This window comes from Columba livia, chromosome 10 (genome assembly GCF_036013475.1).
Source record: "Columba livia isolate bColLiv1 breed racing homer chromosome 10, bColLiv1.pat.W.v2, whole genome shotgun sequence".
Classification (NCBI taxonomy): Eukaryota; Metazoa; Chordata; class Aves; order Columbiformes; family Columbidae; genus Columba; species Columba livia.
This window is the reverse complement of record NC_088611.1, coordinates 15,802,945-15,824,487: the sequence shown is the minus strand read 5'-3', so window position 1 is coordinate 15,824,487 and position 21,543 is coordinate 15,802,945. Positions and strand designations below refer to the sequence as shown.

Here is a 21,543-nt window from a genome sequence, read left to right as displayed (position 1 = left end):
TTTGCTTCTCCAGTTAATGGCCACGTTGGGCAGAAGCAAGAACCAACCTTCAAGAAGATGACACAGCATATTGGATTCTGTCACAGCCCTTGGTTGATGGCAGAGAAGGGATTTTCAAAGAGAAACATGGGAGGAAAGGAGAGATGCCCTCTACCAGCAGGAAACTGCCCTTTACCAGTGGATGTGGTTAAATCACATCAGCACTTGTAGCAATTACACAAGCACAAACCAGAGGATGGCAAAGACACTCCCATCCCATTCAAACCCCCAAACAAAGCACAAGGAGGGTCACACCTCCATCTTCCACTCCAGTAATTTTGCCCATAGTGTCACAAAGGAGCACAGTTCAGCACTTTAAGGATGAGCACCAAAGATTAACACAGTGTCACTTGTCACACCTCTTAACCACCCCAATAGGAACTGCCTTTGAAGTGATTCAGTAGAGCCTAGGTGGTAAAGAGAAAACCTGGGGTCTTGCAGGAGACTTGGGGTCACATAGATCTTGACCAACCCAGTGGGTGACCCCCCCATCTGGCACCGAATGCATTACAAATGTTACAGGGACAACATCTGTTCACAGGAGGCTGCCTGCTGGCCAGAGGACACAGACTACTGCTGAACACCCCATGAGTTATCTGCCTCTACTGACGTCTCTGGCTAATTAGTAGTTAAGTCATAATAGAAACATCACAGCAAAATCTGCTGCCAGAGAGGGACCAGCTTTTAACATGTGCTCTGCAGGTCAGGGACTGTTCGCCCTTCAGCTCCCTATTAAAAAAAAAAAACAAACAAAAAACCAAACAAAAAAATCCCAGTTTTCAGTGATGCCATAAAATGTTATAGGGATGCGGTGTTAATTATTTCACTTTATAAGGTGGAGCAACTCTGCAGCATCAGTAGCTCAAAGGGACCTCGTATGTGGATGCCCAGGATTTCCTTGCAAAGCAGAGCTGGGGTGTGTAGGGTGGAGGGCATGGGGTGAGCTGAACCCCTGGGCTGTGCTGGGGGGAGCTTTGTGGGGGTGTTTGCTGGGCGGCAGGATCAGCTGTAGTGGGGAGTGTGGGAATGGGAAAAGCCGGGCAGTGGGGCACTGTGCCCTGACACCCCTCGTCCAAAAACCCAGTCTCCTGCAGACCTCAGCTAGTTCACCGAATCTCCCTGTCCCCAAAACGCTGCCAATTAAATGGGATGATAATTGTGTCCTCTGTAATTGCACACATGGCCCCGGTGGAGCTGCTTATTGTCCCAAAGTAAGGAAAATTATTAGCTCTTACACGTTAATAAAAATGTTATCACCTCATTCTGCAAAAGAACTGCTTAAATTTGTTGCAAGGTCCATCATGCTGAGCATCTGCTCCAGAAAGCAGGAAAGAAGCAGGTTGTGAAGGCAGGTACTTCCCATAAGGAAATTCATAATTTGGCTACGTATGGAGAATGGATGCCTTTGGAAAATCTCCCTCACAGCATTTTAAAAAGGCATTTCTCAAATAAAAGACAGACTATTTTCACTCTAATATGAAGGCCTTGCCATGTTTCTTGTCTCTTGACCTGTATCCCGAATAAATTGTTACACTTCAGCTCCAAAGCATGCAACAACCCCTTCAATACTCAGGGATTGCTCATCCGACCTCAGTGTTGCTCAAGACTCTTTGTACTGATGAGCATTACACAATACGAGTTTTTAGGAACACAAGCAGCTTTGGAAACATGAGGCTCTGCTTGGGAAAACCTTGTTTTGGAGAGCAATTCCCAATTCCCCCACCGTTTCACATCTATTTTCCCTCCCTGTATATCTGAGGCTGTTCGAGCAAAACCCTCTTGAGCTTGTTGGCTTCTCCTCTTCCCCTGCTCTACCACTCGCTAGTTAGGGAGATCCTGGCTGAACACAGAGATCATTTCACCTCTTGGCACGGGGCTGGCAACTTCCCTAAACAAACACACTGAAACCCAGTCACAGGGTGAGGAGGCACAGGCGTAGCAGAGCAAACCTGTCCGTCCAGGCAGGGCAGAGCACAGAGCTCGGGTTCCTGGTGCTCAGCTCTGTGGGGCCCAGTGATGCTCACCAGTGTATCCCCACCACTGGTGCCAGCATCCCACAGGACACCCTCAGGACTGGGTACCAGACACCTCACAGACTGCTCGCTGCTGGTGACAGCAAGAAAGACAGACTGCATTTTACAGGGGAAAGGCACAGGACATGCCCAAATCCAAACAATGCTTGGCTGGAACGGAAGAAAGCTAGGGAGCGGTGAAGAAAAAGCAAGGCAGTATCTCCGGCAAGCAAACCAGGCTCCCTAGTTTCTTTTTCAAGAAGTTTTCTGCTGAGACTTGGAAGCAAGCGATAGCTGTGCCAGGCGAGTGCAGCTCCAGCACAACTCCAGCAGGCTGCAGCAGGATGGGGTGTGCAGGGGGCTGAGCTGCCCCAGCGCCCGGTTGCAGACATGTCTGCATGCACACCCATCCCCGCAGCCGCAAAATGAAACCCAAACACATTTGGGGTGAGAGGGCTGGGAACTATTACCCTGGGATGCGCTCACAAGAAACAGGCTCAGCCTGATGGGATGAGCATCTCACCTGGCTTTTCCCTGCAGTTTCTACCAGAGGACTGGGGAAGAGGTGAAAAAGAGCCATGCATAGAGAGGGAGGAATTTCTTTTAACTAATCTCGTGCTTAAGGGCTGCATAACGTGCAAGAGGGGTTAACTGTGCCTATTTCAAAGCATTTAAAAAGGGCAGCTGACAGCACTCCTTCAAGTACTGAACACTGGAATGTGCCTCTGCATGAGCAGCTGGCCTTGATTTTGATCCCCTCTTCACAAAAGGGAGGATAAAAGAGCTTGAAAACATTTGTTTTGAGCTACACAGAAAGGCCAGCCATCTTTAAAGCCCTGCATTTGGTAAACAAGCAAGCGGAGTGTGAGGAGGCTGCCAGGCACCCCGGGGCCAGGCGGGCAAGCCTGTGGCATTGAGCAGTGGTCCCCAAGCTGCTGGTCACCCCCATAATGTGCACTGTGTCCTGCTGTGGCACTGACCAGGAGCACAAGGGACCCCCCCACGTGAAGAAGGTCTTGGTGTGGCTGCAGGATGACAGGGGTGATGTGATGTACCTGTTGCGTTGGAGAGTGCAAGGGACTCCATGGAGCCACGGGGTGTCTGCTCAGTGGGTGTCAGGTCCTCGGTGAATTTGAGGGCGTTGATAGGGTGTCGAGTGCGGCACTGTGGCGTCGGCATCCCGCCTTCCTCTTCTTCCTCGTACTTGGGGACTTTGAGACTTCCTCTGGTTTCTGGGAAACTCTGGTTGGACATGTCGCTGTAGCTCTCCTGTGAGCGAAGCCTCCCTGAGTAGTAGTCCTCTCTGCAGTCCTGGATGAAGCTGCCACTGTGGCTCTTCATTGCCAGTGAGGAGCTCCTCTTCGGGTTGCTGTAATGTTTCGCCCATAAATCTGTCTGCGAGCCCGGGACCTGGCTGGGGTTATAGGAGGTCCTTATGTTGCACTGACTGAGAAGCTGCAAAGGGCTTTGGGACTGACTTTGCTCCATTTTGTTCCCGTAGTGATAGAGCTCGTCCCTGCTCCTCCACACGTGATCCCTGTTGAGGCTTGGTGTCTGGCTGGCCAGGCTCAGCAAATCCATTTGCAACGAGAGCGGGTCCACATCAGTGGAGAGGCGGTTGGAGGTGACCTGCAGCTGGTTGCAGGGGCTGCGCGCCCCCTCCTCACCCTTCCCCTTGTTCTTGCCGATCTTGGCACTGCGGCGGGACTCCTTGGCTCGTGCGCTCTGGAAAGCCGAGTCGGAGGAGTCGGAGCCATTGGGGTCATCGCCGACACTGCAGGCCCTGGAGCAGAAGATCTGCCCCTGCTTGGGCAGGAAGGGCCGTCCCAGCAGGGATTTCTTGCACTGGGCGCAGCAGAAGCAGGTCTCAGTGGCGTGCCAGTGCTGGCCATCATATGTCATCTGGCCCTGGTCAATACCTGGAGAGGGAAGGTGCAAAGTGTCAGAGTCAGACCACGTACATCATTTCGCCCTCACCAAGGCTCTCTCTTGAAAGTCCTTCAGCAGGGTTGCTCTGACACATGAAGTTAAACCCTTTTCTAATTCCTTGCAGGCTTCAGGCCTTTGCTTGGGAGTTACTCAATGTTGGGAAAAGCAGCAGAATGGAGCCTCAAGCTATTCTGTATTAAATGGGAATATTTCCGATCGTAAATCAAAGGAATGCAAGAAGTTCTCCATAAAGTCCTTGAAGTCAAAGCAATAATATGCTGCCTATTAAAAAAAAAAAAAAAAAAAAAAGCCTCCAACCAAACCATAGTGAGGCATTTGTGCTGCCTTGGTTAAGTATGTAATGGAGCAGATCGCAACCCTGCCCCTCACTGCTACCACAGCCCCATCTTTATTTTAGCTACTGGGGCCTCTTCTCCAACAGGGAGCGGAAACAGTCAGCCCCAGGGATCTGAGCACACCCCCTCGCCTTGCACCCAGCCACATTTCCCAGCTTGCCCCTTGGGTTAAGTGAGGCAATTGATGCTGAGAGCAGCTCACGGCCACCGGCCAGAGCTGTGGCAGCACATCGCTCTTCGTCAGAGCTGCAAGCAAAGCTCCCAAGGTTTCAATTATAACGTTTATTCGCCTGTTTAAGCTGCCATTCATGGCAAAAGACCCAGTTACCTGAGAAACTGCGAGGCTGGCCGACACGGTGAGTGCTGCATCGCACGTGTGCACGCACGTGCTCGCACCCCCGCCGTGGCCGTGTCACAGGGGGGTCAATGCTGCTGGATAATTTACAAATGAACAGTGCATTAACAGTCCATTTCATTCCAGGCTAAACTTGCTTTAGCCTAATTGTGTGTGTCTTTTTTTTTTCTTCCCTTATAATGAAGGAAATGTTTTTATAGATGGGAGTGCTACACTTGTGGACAAAAGAGACAAGACAGTGGGAGGGATTTTATCAGCTGCTTTTCCAACACCCCAAAGCCATCATACAGAGTAAGCAAACAGCCTCTTTACTCGACCCGCAGCTACCCAACCCAAGCCTTACAAGTCTTAAGCTTGCGTTTACCTCTGATTTACCTGTCCCTTAAGCACAACGCTCAGTGACTACTGTGAGCACCTTGCAGCAAAATGGCTGCGGTTGCTCCTAGAAATGGGCAGATAAATGCCAAAACAGGCACTTTGCCCCAAAAACCTGACAGTCAGCAGGCTCTGGATGGATGGTCAGAGGAAAGGACAGCAGATGGGGGAAGCACAAGAGAAGGAAGCACGCGAGAAGCGTTAACAGCTGCTTCTTCATTGCTCCGCAGCTGAGCTTTTGGGAAGGATGGGCTGCAGGTCACAGCGAACATGTCCTGCAAGTGCTTCAATGAAGCCCCAAGTCTCCCCCCCACCCTGTGCCATCTGGCCACTGCACAAGAGCAAAATGGCTTGTTTTCTTCTTTCCCTGCAGCCTATGAATTATTTGAATGCAAGAGCTCACCTCCACGGACAAAGAGCGAGCTGCCCGCACGCCTGCGAGCAAATGCTCAGCCAAGTGGCAAACAGGCTCGGGGAGAGCAGCGAAGCGGCTTCCCAGCACGCCCAGCTTACCACCCCCAGTGCTGGGGGGACGCCCACAGAATAAAACACATTTTAAATCGCTGTTCTAGGAAAACCGAGACTGACTCTGATGTGTTACTTCTTTCTGCCTGAGAACAGCTATCTGCAGGTTGATTCAAAAAGGCAAACAAAAAGAATAATGATACCTAATGAACTAGGTGGTAGCTCATTAATGCATAAGGATCCTTTGGTAAGTCTGGTTGGGAAGAACTTGTGACTCGAAGAGCCAGGCTGTTTACAGGAAAATGAGATTTAAAGGGAAAAAAAGCATGTGTTACATTAGGCTAGAGAAAGCTTTCACTAGCTGCAACAGCTCCTGAGGTTGCTCTCTGATAGTCCTCCTCTCTATGACCACAAAAAGGGATAACCAGTAGTTTAACCAAACAAATCACTGTGCTAGCTCCTTGGCGAGATGCGAGAGGGGCATGAGCCTCCTCGGATGCTGCAGGGCTGGTGCAGACCCCAGCCACAGGCTGTCCTGTCCGTGGCCCCAGGTCCTTGTCGAAGACTTAAATCACAGAACGCAAAACAACAGCTCTACTTGTCAGAAACACCCTTCCCAGCAGAGGTTTTCCCCACTCCCCTCCCACACGACAGTGGCACGTACCAATGTGCTGGGCGCAGGTGTCGCAGTACTCGGCGTAGAGGGACTCAAAGCAGCTGCAGCAGTAGGGTCTGCCATCCTTCATGATGTACCTCTGCCCCCCCAGCACCGTCTCACATTCAAAGCAGCAGAAGTGCTTCATGTGCCAGTGCCGCCCTTCGGCCTCGGTGCATTCATCGGCAAAAATGATCTGCGGGAGGGAAATACAAACATGGAGCAGAGCTGGTCAGAAGGTAGACCTAGGATGTGGGCACCAACCTTTGTGTCTCCTGCCCATGCACGGCAGCTGTGTCCTATGCTCATATAACCTCCAAATTTTACAGCTAACCCCACCCATCCCGCATGGGAAACTCCCATGGTTCGGCTTGTGGCAGAGGCACCCACCAGTTCTTAAGGAAATCCATTAAAATGTAAATGCCTCAGGATGGCGTTAGTGCACAAAGAGTTAAGGCAGAGCTCCCAGTAATGTGCTCCTAAGCACATCCATCAGCAGGAGGGGTCGATGGGGGTAATAAACACGCTTATATACAACTTATTGATCTGGTGGACTTCTGAAGAACAGAGCAGCCACTTACTAAAACACATTTACCTATCTCTGAAACAGGGACCCAAGTACAAAGGATGATCAAAACCACAAAAAGTGGCAGCTCTCTGGAGGGGAGAGAAGACGGAGCTACCTGGCTCCTCACCATCACCTCTGCCACAGCCCCTGTGCTTATAAACATGACCACGGTCATTAAACCAGTGGGGAAACTGAGGCACAGAACACTGTTAAGAGTGAGCTGGTGAAACAGCCATCTGAAATAGTTCCAGCAGATGCTTTCTTGCTGTCTCTGCTTCCCATTCCCGTACCAGCTCTGCTCCCGAAGCTTTTCCCCTGCAGTTCCTCTTACCCCTAAGTTACTCTTTCTCACAATTAGCACTGGATGTTTCAGGGGAAGACATGCGTGTTAAAGAAGGAGCCGAATGAAAGAATTATATGAGAATTTGCAGGGATAAAAAGTACAGGAAAAAAAATTACCCAGCCTAAGCCACAAGGAAATAGGGTGAGTTGAATGGTTAGGAGTTGTTTTTTTACTGGTAACGTTACAAATTTAATCAGATACATATGTCAATGTTCTTTATATTTGAAGTGCATATAGCCTTGGATTTTTACTATTACACGCTTGCATAGATGGGACGTGGTATTTTATAGTACATATGGTTTTCCACACTATGGTTTTCATAACTTTAAAAGCCAGAACAATTTCCTTCACCAGCCTTTTAAACACAGATTGACACTTGAGAAATGCTCAGAGGCTTCTCTGTATGGTTTTCTGTATTTTTTTTTGTATTCCATTTCTTCAGCTTCCTATAGCTCATTAATCGTCTCTCTTGAAGCCCATTTCAGCTTGGTGTGTACTCAAACACTACTATACTGTAGGGAACACAGCTCTCACCCCACCAGAGGCTTCTTTTGGGGAGACAGAGAAGAGAGGACCATGACACACAGCTGGGCTGAAATCACACAGCACAGAGGGTGAGCTGCTACTGGAAATGCTCATGTAAAACCCTGCCTGCATGTAGGTGAGGATCCTTCTGAGATCAGCCCTAGGTAGACTGCAACTAAAAATCCCTGGGATGCTCATAGAAATCCCAGCAAAAGCTTGTATGAACCCCTGGCAAAGCCAAACCACTGTATTTTGAATGCATGTCTCCATGCAGATGATCCTCCCTGTGCCAACAAACCCAGAACTATCAGGGTGGATGGAAGGGAAACAGAATAATACAATCATTTTGGTTGGAAGAGACCCTCAAAATCATCACATCCAACCATAACCTAACTCTGGCAGTATACTATGTCCCCAAGAACCTCATCTACACATCTTTTAAACCCCTCCAGGGATGCCCTGGGCAGCCTGTTCCAATGCCCAACAACCCTTTCTGTGAAGAAATTTTTCCTAATATCCAATCTAAACCTCCCCTGGTGCAACTTGAGGCCATTTCCTCTTGTCCTATCACTTCGTACTTGGGAGAGGAGACCAATACTTCCATGCTGCAACCTCCTGTCAGGTAGTTGTAGAGAGAGAGGTCTCCCCTTAGGCTCCTTTTCTCCAGGCTGAACCCCCCCCCAGTTCCCTCAGCTGCTCCTCATAAGACTTGTGCTCCAGATCCCCCATTAGCTTTGTTGCCCTTCTCTGAACTCTCTCCAGTACCTCAATGTCTTTCCTGTAGTGAGGGACCCCCCAATTGGCAAGGAGAACCCTCTTGTGCCATCCCCATGAGGGGCATCCACAGTGGGATGGATCTTTTAAGCAGCCAGGAGCCAGGGTGAGCTGGCTCTTACCTCATCACAGGCTGCGCAGCGGGGCTTGAGGCACTCGGCATGGTGCCTGCCGCAGTAGATCTTTCCATCTTGGTAGAAGTAGATCAGGTCAACCAGCAACTCGTTGCAGACGCTGCAGATGAAGCAGGGAGGGTGCCAGCAAACGCCATGCCCTGCTCGCGAGGCGAAGACGGCCATGTCCCCTCCGTTGATCTGGCCACCACACTGTCAGAAAAGTGAGTGTTTCAGCTGGTGTCTAAGCCAGCTGCTTTCGCAACTGGGGCAGAAGACAGTGCTAATTCCCAGCTTCTTTCTGCTATCTCTTTTAAACCCTGTTTTATGGCCAGGATATCAACAGCTTCCCCCCGGCACCAGGTAAAGAGCTGAAGTTACTGCGTCACATCAAATATTTGGGGATGCTCTCAGCACGTGCCCAACAGACCACAGTGCCTGTAGCTGGCAGGGGCAAAGGGTCGGTGCTGCTCCTGTGAGCTTTGCTTAACTTCAGTGATTAAAAAGCCGCCCCACCTGTGTCAGTTCATCAGCTGCTACCTACCTGCTCGCAGATGGCTCCCGTCATGGTTACAGGGAATGGCCGCACATTGCCTCTCCCTAAATTTTCTCTCTTCCTTTGATTGCTGAAGAGTTTGAGCTCCCTCTTCTCCTCTTCATCCAAGGAATTGCAATAGCGGACCTAAAAAACACAGGCGATTCTGGTTGTTAGAGGTATCTCTGGCTCCCCAGCCTGTGAGCTGCAGTCCCACAGGCTCTGCAAACCCCTGCACAGGGGTTACACAAATGGACCTTGTCCTCAGCTTAGGGGAAGCTGGAGAAACATCAACGTCTGGGCTTCAGTCATCCCAGGGCTTGGTCAAAATTTCAAGAAGTAGAGAGGAGAAGAAAAGGCAGAAGGAAGGCTGCTCTCCAAGCACTAGATTTCTAAGAAAGTCTTAAAAGTTGAGTCCTCTGAGTCTCACCCAGATCCAGGAATCATACGGATGGTTTTCCTGCTTTCTCCTTATGTCAGAGGTCTTACTGCAGCTTCAAAATGTTTTATTGATATTTCTAGAGCACAGCCAACTTTCCCTGTACAAATGACAGTGATCCAGCTATGTGGGAGTTCCAACTATTCTTTCAGTGTAGGGTCAAGTTTGCACACTTGCAAAACCTCTGTACTGGAAGGTACTAAGGAAATAAGCAAAATAAAAGGATATAAACAATGGATGACACAATAACCCCAAAGCTTATGAAACTCAGGTTTTCCTCTCTATTTTCATTCCACAGGCTTAGCCCCTGACTGACTGCATCTCAATGGAGAATAACACTGAAGAGCAAAGGTAGCATCAGCGACTGATCCAGCCTCCATGACTTTGGAGAGCAGGCTCAGGAAGCCAAGCAGGGTTATTCACATAAGCAAGAAACACAACTCAAATATACAAAGGAGCAAAACTAAGTGTGAGGGGAAACTGGATACAAAAATTACCAATTTGCAGAAAATACATGCAGGCCTCTAGCTTGTAGTAGCAGCGTTCACGTGCATTTATTCCTATATTTTTCAGCTGTCAGAGGCTGTGGGTTTTCAGTGTCTGCCAGTGAAGGTGGGCGGGCAGGTTGGGGCCCGAGGGCATGAGGGAAGAAGCCCCTTCCCGGTGCCTGAAGCTCCCCTGGCGCTGGCAGCACCGTGCTGTGCCCATGGCACCCAGCCACGCACAGGCAAACTCGTTAAAATTTGACCTAGATCAAACGAGTTACCTGCATGTATTTTTCAGAGTGGCTTCTTCAGAAAGTAGCATGAAAATATATTTTTGTTTACACATGGAAATTTTGCGGGCTACCGGAAGCCGTTGTTCTCACCGGTGAGAACAGGACGTCAAAGACCAGACCCTTTGTGCTGCCTCACATCTTTCTTGAGAGATGTGAGAAGGTTTGTTTGCTCTGACTGGTCTTGACTCAACCTCTGGCTTGCCGAGCATTCCCAGCTCTCAAGGCTTGGCCCCAGTAAACCCCTCCTTGGCACACACACTCCCACTCCCAAGGTGAGTTGGAAGCAGCACTTGGGAAAAGGCTTTTGCAGCTTTGGATCTGGCTCCAGCTGATCTCAACAGCATTTCAAGCCACTTTTCACGTGGCTTTGGCCTCCCAGGGCTGGGAAAGTGCTTTTATTTCAGAGCACCAAAGAAGGATGATTTTTAAAAATTTAACTTTAGAAACAAACAAGTCCCTCCCTGCCTTCAACATAATCCAAGAAGGGAGCAAATAGAGCACTTGAACAGCAACACAACCAAACTCCGAGTAAATCCCCCCAACAAGCAGAAAGGGCCAATGTCCGAGGACACTTTTTGGTTACTAACCTCATTGTCATGTGGCGGCAGCTGATGTAAAAGCTGCTTTATGCGAGATTTTTCTCCTGGGCTGTTGACGTAGGGAACCTTGTCCTCGGGCAGGCAGCTGTAGTACTGGTGCACCTACGGAGCAAGAGAGAGGACTGAAATGGGGCTCCCAGCCCAGCCTGTGCCCCCGTGCCCAGCCAGCAGCCACCCCCCGAGCCAGCAGGCGCTGGGTCTTCCCCTTGATTTCCATCCAGCAGTGAAATGCAGCCATGCGCTGCCTTTACTCCATCAAGAAGGAGAGGAAGCAGCCCTGGCGAGGCAGCGGAGCTCGTTACCGTTTGCTCGGTCAGCCTCCATAGCGTTAGCATGTTTTGCCGGCTGTGGGGATGTGTCGGCACCTGCCTGGGCAGGGGAGGTTAAAAAGTCTGCACCCAGGCAGCCTCCGTGTTGCTGGCTATCTCAGCCTCCACCTCCATCAAAACCTTCCGGGCTTTTTTCTGCAGCAATTTGTGGAAATAAACAGGAGATAAAAATCTGTTGGAAGGCTTTTTTTTTTTTCTCTCTCGTCTCGGAGCGTGTAATTAAAATCAGCTATTAAAAAGGCAGCACGGTGAGGCATGGCATGCCCAGGCGCTGGAGGAGCCCGGAGAGGAAGCACACCCCGAACCCCGGCGTCTCTCCTCCGACTGACACACCTGGGACGTGCACTCAAGGGCCGGGCTGGGCACCGGGATGGGACTTGCTGGATGAGGATCAGCTCCAAAATGGCCACAGTGACGCTGAATGGCTTGGGAAGAAGGTAAAGGTAAAGGGGAAGCTCTTGTTGCTTGGCCGGGATTGGGAGTCTCTGTCACCTGCGATGCCTCTGGATGTTTAGGCAGAAGCAGGGGGCTGGATGGCTTCCTTCAATCTGCGCTCATCTAGAGAGATGCAAACTGTATTCCCAGTGCATGCTGCTTTCTGGTTTTGCCTTGTTGGGATTAAACCCGTGAGATGCTCCTTTGGCTCTCAGACACTGCAGCAATTAGTTTCAGAGGGGCTGCACTGCCTGCAGCTTGCGTGGGGCTTTTCCCAAACAACACTTGTTTTCGCAGTTGCTTCTGATCAGCTTTTTCCCCTCACTGTATGTCTTGGGCTTTGGCCTAGAAAGCACCACCTAGGCTGGCTTTCCCCAGAGAAGCCCTCTGCCCACATAACCCCACAGCATCTGTGGGATGATGAACTTCCGTGGGTCACGGGGAGGGATGCAGACAGAGGCAGGTGATGGGGTTGGCTGGCAGGAGACCCTGCCCACAGGCTCACAGGCTGCTGGGGGTGCTTCATATGTGGTGTTACCTTTAACAGGAAGAAATCACTTTTTATTCCCAAATAAATATCCAAAATGAGCATTATTCAGGAATAATTACTCTGCATTCCGCTCATCCCTGGTCTCACTCAGAGCTACTTGTGAGCAGAACTGCTCCAGTGCTTGCAATTGTTTTTCTTCTCAGTTTATGGTTCCTTCCCAAGACGACCCTAACATCCACCTTTTTCCACCATCAGGTTTTGCAGAGAGATTTTTTTAGGAGATTCCTACCCGTAACTCTGCAGTGCTGATGACAAGGGAACTGCTTGGGTCACAAAGCTGTGGAACATGCTGAGCACATGCCACTGTGAAACCCTAAATTTGTTTTGCTAAGGCACAGCAGAAACAGACCCACCAGCTATGGAAACTGTCAAAGAAAGAAAGGCTGCTAAGGATTTTGTTATGTTAAAAAGAAAACAAACTACATACACTAGAATACTTACTTCGCATTTATAGAGTGTCCTTCATCCAGAGACATCAAAGCACATTAAAAACACTTAAATTCTTATGACATGCTACACAGGAGCAAATATACACACTGGAAAGGACTATTTGTAGCATAATGATGTCAAACGAGCTCCTCAAGTTCACACAGCTAGCCTGCAGCAGAGCCTGCAGCTGAATATCTCCCGGCGATGCCCCAGCTCCCATACCCTTCACCAGGCTGCCAGGCTGCGCCTCCCCGGCCGGTATGGATGCCTGCTGACTTCTCTTGCCAGATTCCCCACGTGCGGGCAAGGCTGCTCACTTTCCCCCATGCTCAAGTTGGTTAGTTTGTGTTTTTATTTCTTGCAATTAAGTTTTTTTGCCCACTGAGTTCTTGAAGTCGGCGGAGACTAGAAATGACTTCTTTTTCTGAAGAGCTGCCAAATTCCATCAGGCTGCTCCAGTCCCTAAAGCAACGAGCTGTGTGATGCTCACCCTGGGTGAAAAGCAGGGATGTGAGCTTTTCCTTCGGCAGCCCAGGCGCTGCCTTCCCAGAGGCCGACACAGTGGGATGTACGTGCCCAGCTCTGCTCCTGCTTCCGCTGGGAAGTTTTCCATTTAGTCTCAGCAAGTCCGCAGGAACTGGCTCCCATTGTACCAGCAACATAGCTCAGCAGGGATGGGCAATTTGGTTTGAAAAGCAAAACAAAATAAATATAACAGGCTCCAACCTGTGTTTTGTTGCCTGAAACAACGTGAAAGGATTTGCTTTCAATCCCCATCAGCCAACGGGACCTTCTGCAGGGGTTTTCACGGAGGGGATGGAGCGGACACAGCTGCCAGTCCTTGCCCAGCACCCGTGGGACATCTCATGGGCTGTAAAACCTTTCCTTCTGCCTGTCAATGGCTTCCTCCGCTGTTTCTTTTACACCCACCTTCCCTTCTGGGGACAAACCAGAACCAGGGTTGGATGTTGTCAAACAGATCCTTTCAACTGGGGTATCACTCCTGTCCCGAGAGGTCCAGCCAGAGTGCAAGACACAGAGCAGAGGGATGCCCCTTGCCTGGGCTGATGTTAATTCAGGCTTGTGCAAATACACTCTCTCATCCATCACCGATTCCCTGTGGGTTGTGTCTGGTTCCCTGGATGGGAGAACAGAGCCCGGGAGGGACAGGGCACAGGCTGACAGCATCCCCCGCCTCTGCGCTCAGCCGGCCGCTGACAGCATTTCCCACCCTGTGAAAGAGCAGCCGGCAGCTGGGCTGGCACAGCCCAGTCGGGGTGCTCAATAAGGAAAAATAAAGAAGGAAACGGGGAATTTGCAGATAAAATTGGCTTTTCAGGCAAGAGGCCTGCAGAAAATGTTAACTCACTGGAAAACTAAAACTGCTCAGTCTGCATTTCATTGTTGTACAAAAGGTCAGGGTTTTTCAAGAAAATAACTCCTCTTCCATCCAGCTCTGGTTCAGAGCATGGAGAAGCCTGTGAAGCCAGTGAGCCTTGCAGGGCCACTGCGGCCAAAGAGCCTGATCCTGACCCCCAGGCACCAGCAGACGGCTCCTCACTGACCTGACAGGCTCTGCAAAATGAGCTGCATCCAGATAATGAAAATGGTGCAGGGCAATGACCCAGGATGGATAACATATCCCTTTTAAATCATGCGAGATCTTCAACTGTTTTATTATTATACACTTCTGCTGCACAACAACGCAGCTCCACATCCTTCTCTTTCCCCTCGCAACAGATCTACTCTGCCCACGATTATCCTGACAAGCATCATTAACACACACAAGCCACTTGTGCGGCCGGGCTCGGTTTCATCCTCAGTTTCCCCACTTGCCCCTCTTCACTCTGACTTCTGCTCACATCTGGACAGGCGAAACCCCAGAGGAATCTGGAAAACATCAGACTGAGTTAAAACAAGGCTTCAGACAATGTCAGGGGCCTTGATGCCACTGGGACGGTCTGGAAGTTAGGCTGGCTGTGGGTGCTGTGTGCCGCAGCACGCTGGCCGGGCAAGCCCCGTCCTGCCCTGGGGAGGTCTCCCAGGCATGGGGATGGGCTCTGTGCCTCAGATATCCATCTTCCCTGGGTGTTATTTTCACCTTCAAAAGGAAAATGTCCAAACGTCAAGTGTTGCTAATGAAAACTGATACACATTTTGGAAATTAACAGCTGCTTGGAGCTAAAAGGGGAGGGGACAAGGAGGGGGGAGATAGAAATTACAAAAGAAAGAAGCCAGGAGAAAGGAAAGAATGCAATGTAAAATGAGGGTAGGAAAAAGCCTTTAAAGTGGAGCCAACTTTATTCAAAGGCATTGAGGAAAATAATTACATTAGTTTACAAATGCCTTTGTGTTCTGCAGTCTTCCTAGGTTTGGGGTGTGTTTCCCATTTAACTCTGACAGTTTACAAACCTACCCTGTCCCTGCTAAGTATAGCCAGGACTGCAGCTTCTCCTGGCAGTCCCAGGGGTGACCAAAGACAAAACCCACACCAGAATCTTTGTGAGGAAAGTTTTATGCCTTCTCCTAGAAGGAAAAGTTAGCAAACAACCTGTGAATTTAAGTCGTTGATGAAGGATCTCTTTGATCAATGAATTAAAGGGGGTGGAGGGGAAATATGTTTCTTATGCCATGAATCGCTGTTGGGAAGCAGCATTCGGTTGTACTCACCCCGAGTACAACACCCCTACCAAAAGCACCCACCAAACCGGGCTGTTTGGGATGACTGTACCGCTGGGATGGACTACAAAGGAGCATGTGGTGTCCTGGCACGGCTCAGCCAATGGGTGCCAACTTGCTCAGCCAAAACAGCCCCAGCACATCCAGCTGGGCAATGTCACCTGGCTTTTGTGAAACCAACAAACTCCAAAACTGGCTGCAAGGCTTTTGCAAAGAGCCCTGTGAGGGCTGTATGTGCCAGCCTGCGTGCAGCAGTGCCTGAACATGGATGTCGCCAAAAAGGGGACCTCAGTGGGTCAGCCACCACTCAGGCACAGCACAGTAAGTCATCACATGCAGTGGAATCCGTTCAAAATCCAGGCACAATGGCATTCTCCGATTTTCCCCTGTGCCCAGGAGAACACCATTGCTTCAGGACCGTGCTGGGGGATTTCACACCCCCAGCAACACACTCCACGTCAACCAGGGATGTACCACACCATTGTGGGGATCTGCCTGCACAATGATGTGCAGGGCAGTGTCTGCTGGAGCACGTGTGCGTGCCGTCGCTTGTGGCCCTGTCCCCTGGCTCGCTGTGTGCGATCTCCCACGAGCTCTGGCTGCAGCGAAAGGAAGGCGGCCAGCGGCTCCAACAAGCCTGTACTGGCCTGGGAGAGCAGGGCTGCTCCTCTGGCTCACTAGCGCTGGCTTTTTAGCCACATGTCAGGCATTAAATGATCTTTTACACCGAATACTTAAAATCAACAGAGAAACTAATCCAATGCCTTTGTATTTCTCTCATTCCTTCTGGCTGCCCTCGGAAAAGCAAAGGGAAAAAAAAACCCAAACGAGCCACACGCAAATAACCCTCTCAACATGTCTGCAAAACGTTGCAAGTGCTCGTACACGTACGCTCACACATGAACTCCACAGATGAGAGCACGTGCAAAACTACGAAATGGGGTCAGTGTGCTTTGGCCCAAGTCTGGCACGTCCTCCTTTTCTGTGGCCGTTAGGATACAAAGCACTTATTTATTTCTTGAATCAAAACAAACCTTGCAGCAAGGCCAGATGCTCCAAAACTGAGAGGAGGGCAGGAACTGCTGGCTAGGGCTGCCAAGTACAGGGATCCAGCTGGGCACACACCCCAGGAGGGGGCCGGGGTCCCCCTGAGACCCCAGAGCCCCAGCTGGCAGAAGACCCTTATCACCCCCAGATCCATGAACGTGCCTCTGTGCCGGCACGCAGTGCTGGGAGGTGGATGCAATCCCCGGCGCCGGGCGGTCCGGCACCCTGCAACGCTGGGTTTGCTCTCGGAAACTCGCTCCCCAGTCGCAGGGACAAAGGCAGGGAACAAAGAAAAAATAATTTCCCTAAGTGCTATTTGTTCTGGCACACTCTGCAGCTCTCTGTGCGCTTCTCTCCCATGGCTAACGGCAGCACAGTCGTTTGAGTGTTGCTGCTCACCAGTTGAGAATGACATCCATTCCTGCCAAGCCTTCGGAGCAGTTCTTGGTCTGTAAGAGATCCTGCGGAAGCATTGCTTCCTGCTGGCATCAAAGAAGAACATTTGAATGAAGGCCATACATCCTCAAGTTTTAGAATTGTGCAAGTGCATGCCATGATTTTTCTTTTTTAAAGAGTAATAGAATTTGGATTGAAAGGAGCCAGAAACAGTGCTTTCAAAATCATCTGAAAGTGGTCTTTGTGCTGCAAGGCACTGACCGGCAGAGCCACTCTCGCACAGCTCTGTGTCCCCTGGAGCAGCAGCAATTATCATAATCATCTGCTGCACTGATCATAGCTGATAATTCCCCTGGGTCTGCCACTTAAAATGCTCTTGTATCTTTAAGTCGTAGGGTAGTGTACTAGAATAACGGTGCAAGGAGGAAAAGCTGCAATTGTACACCAGAATAAAGCTCCAGGACAAGTTAATATTGTGTAGCCTGAGATTTCTCTGTTCCATTTTCCACTCTCTGCTCTTCCCCTGTCTCTTACTTCTGCTGATGACCACACAAACTTAAGAACCAAGCAAACTCCATCAGGTGAGTAGTTTGGTTTCTGTGACCCACCGAAAGCAGACGATTTCCTCCCTGAGAATAAGATTGCTCAAAGATTAAATAATTTTAACAGCTCCCATTGGCTCACCACCACCAGGCAAACACCCCGGGACACAGAAATGGAGCAAAAGCCCAGACGCACAGTTTTGCCACCTTTTTTTTTTCAGCACGGGATACACTCACACCTCCTCCATCCGCTCTGCTTCACGGTGGACCAAATAGCTCCAGGACCTCCTAACCTGCTCCAGCCGTCCCTAAGTCACGTAGCACTGGCATCACACATGGAAAAAGCATTTTGTGTGCAGGATTGCTGCTCTGTCGGCTGGCAAGCATTCGGCATGGTCCGATGCCTGGAGGCTGGATTTAGACAGCTCCAGCCTTGAAATAAGAGCTGCTAACTGCCAGGCTATTTAGATACCAAAAGAGTTCACTGGGGAGGTGATGGACTTACCCTACCTCAAAGTGAAACTGCAGAGCTTTTAAAAACGTGCTGAAATGCAGCTTTTGGGTAAAATACTACAGTGCGTATATGTGCAAGAGGGTAGAGTTAGAGGTGGCTGCAGCTTCTGGCACCGGTGTACATGAGTTACAGCTCTTCTTCAGTGGCCTCAGCTCCCTGTGTGGTGTGCTGGGCTCTCAGGATCAGAACCAGGATTTAGCAAAGAAAGCAGAAATCCTCACAGGGCTTTTGTCCTTCCCCTACCTGGCTATAAGTTTATGTGCTCACCACTACTACACTGGAGCACAGGGCTGTTTTGGTCTGTCTTGTTCCGTCCTTGCTGCACACAAGACTTCAGTCTCCTGAGGAGCGAAACAGTTTGCTGAACTTAGGGGGCTCAAGAAAGGACAAGAAAGTAAAATGCACTTGACTTTGATACACAGGCACAAGTAAGACGTGTCCCCCAGAGACAACTGGCACAGATAATGTACTTTGTATCACACCCAGGTGGTGAAAGTGGGTATCTTTAGGTAAGGTGTAAATGCATGTTCAGTGTAGGTTCATCTTCACTCTCCTTTCCTCAGTTTGTGACCTGAACAGCAACTGATGAAGCCTGGAGGTTTTATAACTCAAGCCCTTGCTATAGGTCTTGCAAAAGATTCCAGAACAGGAATCAACATGTATGTTAGCCCCTGAATAAATTCTCTTTGACAGCTAAGAGTTTCACACCACACTGCAAAGCTCTCAAGGTCCAAGCTATAACGGTCGCCTTAGAGGAAAATGGTCCCTTGAACCTTCGTGCTACTTATTTTAGCTCAGATGAGATTCTTGTAAACTTTGAGGGACTTGATCGGAGCAACTGTGCTGGCAGCATGAGGGATTTACGTTCTTATGGCACACACAAGGGTCTTGAATATCAGCATGCCAGAGCTGTACAAAAAGCTGTTTCGCAGCTGAAGTAGAGCCCCATCTTTTGTCTAATTGGAAATCTGTGTCCATAAGCAGCTGCTCCCATTACTGAGACACAATAAAGACAGAAATCTTCAAAAAATCCCTTGTATTCAGAAATTCAAGCTCATATGCCATAACCCCTTTGGATTTCTCCAAACCACAAGCCTGAAGAATTCAAGGCTCCACATTCACATGTATTTACACATGCCTTGCCTAAAAATGTGAAAAACATATCATGAAAGTTCTTACTTTTAAGCATCTGCCCTCAAACTTATGTCAGTGCAAGGAGGATCAGCTGTCTGACTGCCAGCCCCAGCAGACAAACTGGCTCCCGAAACTGCCTTCCCCCGTCTTCACAGCCAGGCCTGGTCTGGGATTTTGCTTTGCTAAGGACACATTTCTATTGGTGTCTGCGCATTTCAAGACTTTCACACTTATTTCTCTATCTGACCGTCTAACAGTAGGCAAGAAAAAAGACTATTTCTCAAAGACCACGTCCTGACCTTCTGCTTTGCCTCCCCCATTCCCATCTGCATCTTCGAGAAGTCCATCTTTCTGCCATAAGACAACTTCTCATCAAGGTCTGGCCAAAGCAGGATTAGAGCCCATAGAAGCCTCTTGGCCATCCTGTGTAGCCAACTACTATTACAAGAAACCACATTTTCTAATCACTTTGTAATTTATGGCGCTCAGTCTTAGGTTTTTACCTGTCACTTTCCCTGTTGGCAGGTTGCTGCTGAGCCTTACACCTCTGATGGTTTGAAACTTCTTCCAATTTCCTGCCTAAATGCATTGGGAGCCAGTTTATATCTATGTTCTTGTGCCAAAGTTGGAGCTTGAGTAGCTGCTCTTCCGCTTCTAATGCATAGGGAGTTGTCATAACCCTTTGATTTGGTAGGCTGAACAAACCAAGCTCTGCTAGGCTCCTCAGTGAAATAACATTTCCAGTCTCCTTCCAGTTTATACCGCTCACTCTTGAGCAGAGATGTCATAAATTTTAACCAGTTTTCCAGATGAATTTTTACCCTACCTTATGCAGTGGCACTATAACATTTTTTATATTATTATCTTTATCCCTGTGTTATAAAAATTTATAAATATATAATATTTATGTCTGTTATGTAAAGCACTTTGTAGTTATGCACACTCATGAGCCATAATATAAGGAGTAACTTTCAGTTCTGTTCTTCAATGCAATGTCTGGATCATTACCTGTGAACACTGGCCCAATGCTTTTTTTCTCTTCAGTAGTGAGCATTCAGTAACCAACATGATTTTCACACAATTGATATGTATCACAGACCAGCTGATGCCTGAATTAGTGTCCAGAAATCCAGTGAGACAATGTAGGTTTGGGTTGATTCCATTTTAGATTATACTTAGTATTTTAAGCTATGGATTGAAAGGACTCTCCAAATTCTGAAATGACCTATGGAAACTGCCAAAAACTGATGTCATATTTGCTGGCCACCTCCGCCCCCCAAATCCTGTAAATTGCTGCGCTGAGTGAGACGTGAACGCTGTCTCCCAAGAATAGTGAGGTAGGGAGGCTGTCGTCCAAGCATAATAAAAAACTGCATTAGTCTTTCAGGGGACCACTTACCTCCCCAGCTTGTACGCTGCATAGAGATTTTAATAAAGTAGAATATTGCAGAAAAAGTTGTTTCATTTCATCTGTTTCATGTCAAACAAATAACGACAGTGAAACAGTGGAAGGCAGAGAAAAAAATCACCGCCTGCAAATCTGTATTTTCAGCCCAGCCTGACGGCAGTGTCCTCGGGCAGAGCAGAGCCCACCAGCTGTTCCATGGCAGACAATCAGCCTTCCAGAGGCTCCACATCACGTATGCACACCTGACTCATCGACCAGAAAGCCACACGTCTGTCTGCAGCCTTGCACCGCTCCAGCAAGCTGCTGCAGAGGCACCTCCTCACCCTGCGGGAGGCACTGAGCACCCTCCTGCAGCCGGGGCACCCTCCAAACCTGCGACACCTCTGCATGTGGGGACTCCTAGAGAAGTACTGGGTGCTGCTCCTCACCTAGGGACAACCCCCAGCCCTGCATGGTGGCTTTTTCACAGCCCAGAGAAGTCACACCTTGCTTCTGCCTCTTTAGTGGCTTCATCTGATGTGTGAAAGGCCCTGAAAGGGCTGGCAGATGAGCTATGCTGGAAGGATTTCAGTGTCTGTGGGTTTCAATTGCTTTTCATGCCATGGCTGTACTCATCAGTGACTACATCTACCTGGCCATGTGCCACCTGTCACTAAATATCTGTATTTCCACCCAAAGTTATGGGCAAAAAGGCCAGCTTGGGTTCCAGAAGTCATGGACACGCCTGGACAGAAGGTGGTGCTGAGTGCAGATGGCACCAGCGTGGGTATGATCCTCCAGTGGGACTCCCAAAACCCAACTGGTTCGTGTCCCTGCAGCATGAAGGACTAGCAGAGCTGCTTCAGGACCATCTGCACCTCTCCATACACCATGTCTTATACCTCCTGAGAGGCACAAAGGGAACCTCTGACATAAGGAAGGTGACAAAAAACAAGGCTCCTACCTGATTTGCATGGTTGGATGGCACCAAGTGAAACACACAGTACTGCAGAGTTTCAAGCAAGCACTAAGCCAGGCTTGTAAAGACAAGAAGGAAAAAACCCCCCAAACAACTGGATTTTCTCTAATCAGACAGATAATATTTACAGCCTACTGGTGGTGCCAAAATATTTCAGGAAATGCCTAAGCCCTTCTGAATAAAAGCTCAGGAAAACACAATATTTAAGGACAGCAACTACAAGAGTAAGAATGAAAGCTTTCCACCCTCTCCCAGCCTCCTT

The 21,543-nt window shown here is 49.3% G+C and overlaps 1 protein-coding gene and 1 long non-coding RNA gene across 5 annotated transcripts in view; one reads left to right on the top strand and one right to left on the bottom strand.

Annotated features, from left to right (window-relative positions):
* Positions 1-21,543, bottom strand: part of PRICKLE2 (prickle planar cell polarity protein 2) — a 104,409-nt gene that overhangs the window by 9,363 nt on the left and 73,503 nt on the right. For 3 of the 4 annotated variants that reach the window (XM_065075529.1, XM_005510610.4, XM_021298568.2), the window contains 5 exons: positions 10,849-10,962; positions 9,054-9,191; positions 8,519-8,722; positions 6,196-6,382; positions 3,107-3,970 (listed from right to left, as the gene is read on the bottom strand). In XM_065075529.1, coding sequence (XP_064931601.1) covers positions 3,107-3,970; positions 6,196-6,382; positions 8,519-8,722; positions 9,054-9,191; positions 10,849-10,962 — 1,507 coding nt within the window. Of the gene's footprint in view, positions 1-3,106; positions 3,971-6,195; positions 6,383-8,518; positions 8,723-9,053; positions 9,192-10,848; positions 10,963-11,162; positions 11,303-21,543 lie in introns of those variants that run through there. The other variant, XM_065075530.1, reaches the window with a different exon arrangement.
* On the top strand, positions 11,487-17,196 carry LOC135580469 (uncharacterized). Its single transcript, XR_010475124.1, has 2 exons — positions 11,487-11,626; positions 12,370-17,196. It is a non-coding gene; the product is annotated as an uncharacterized LOC135580469 (long non-coding RNA).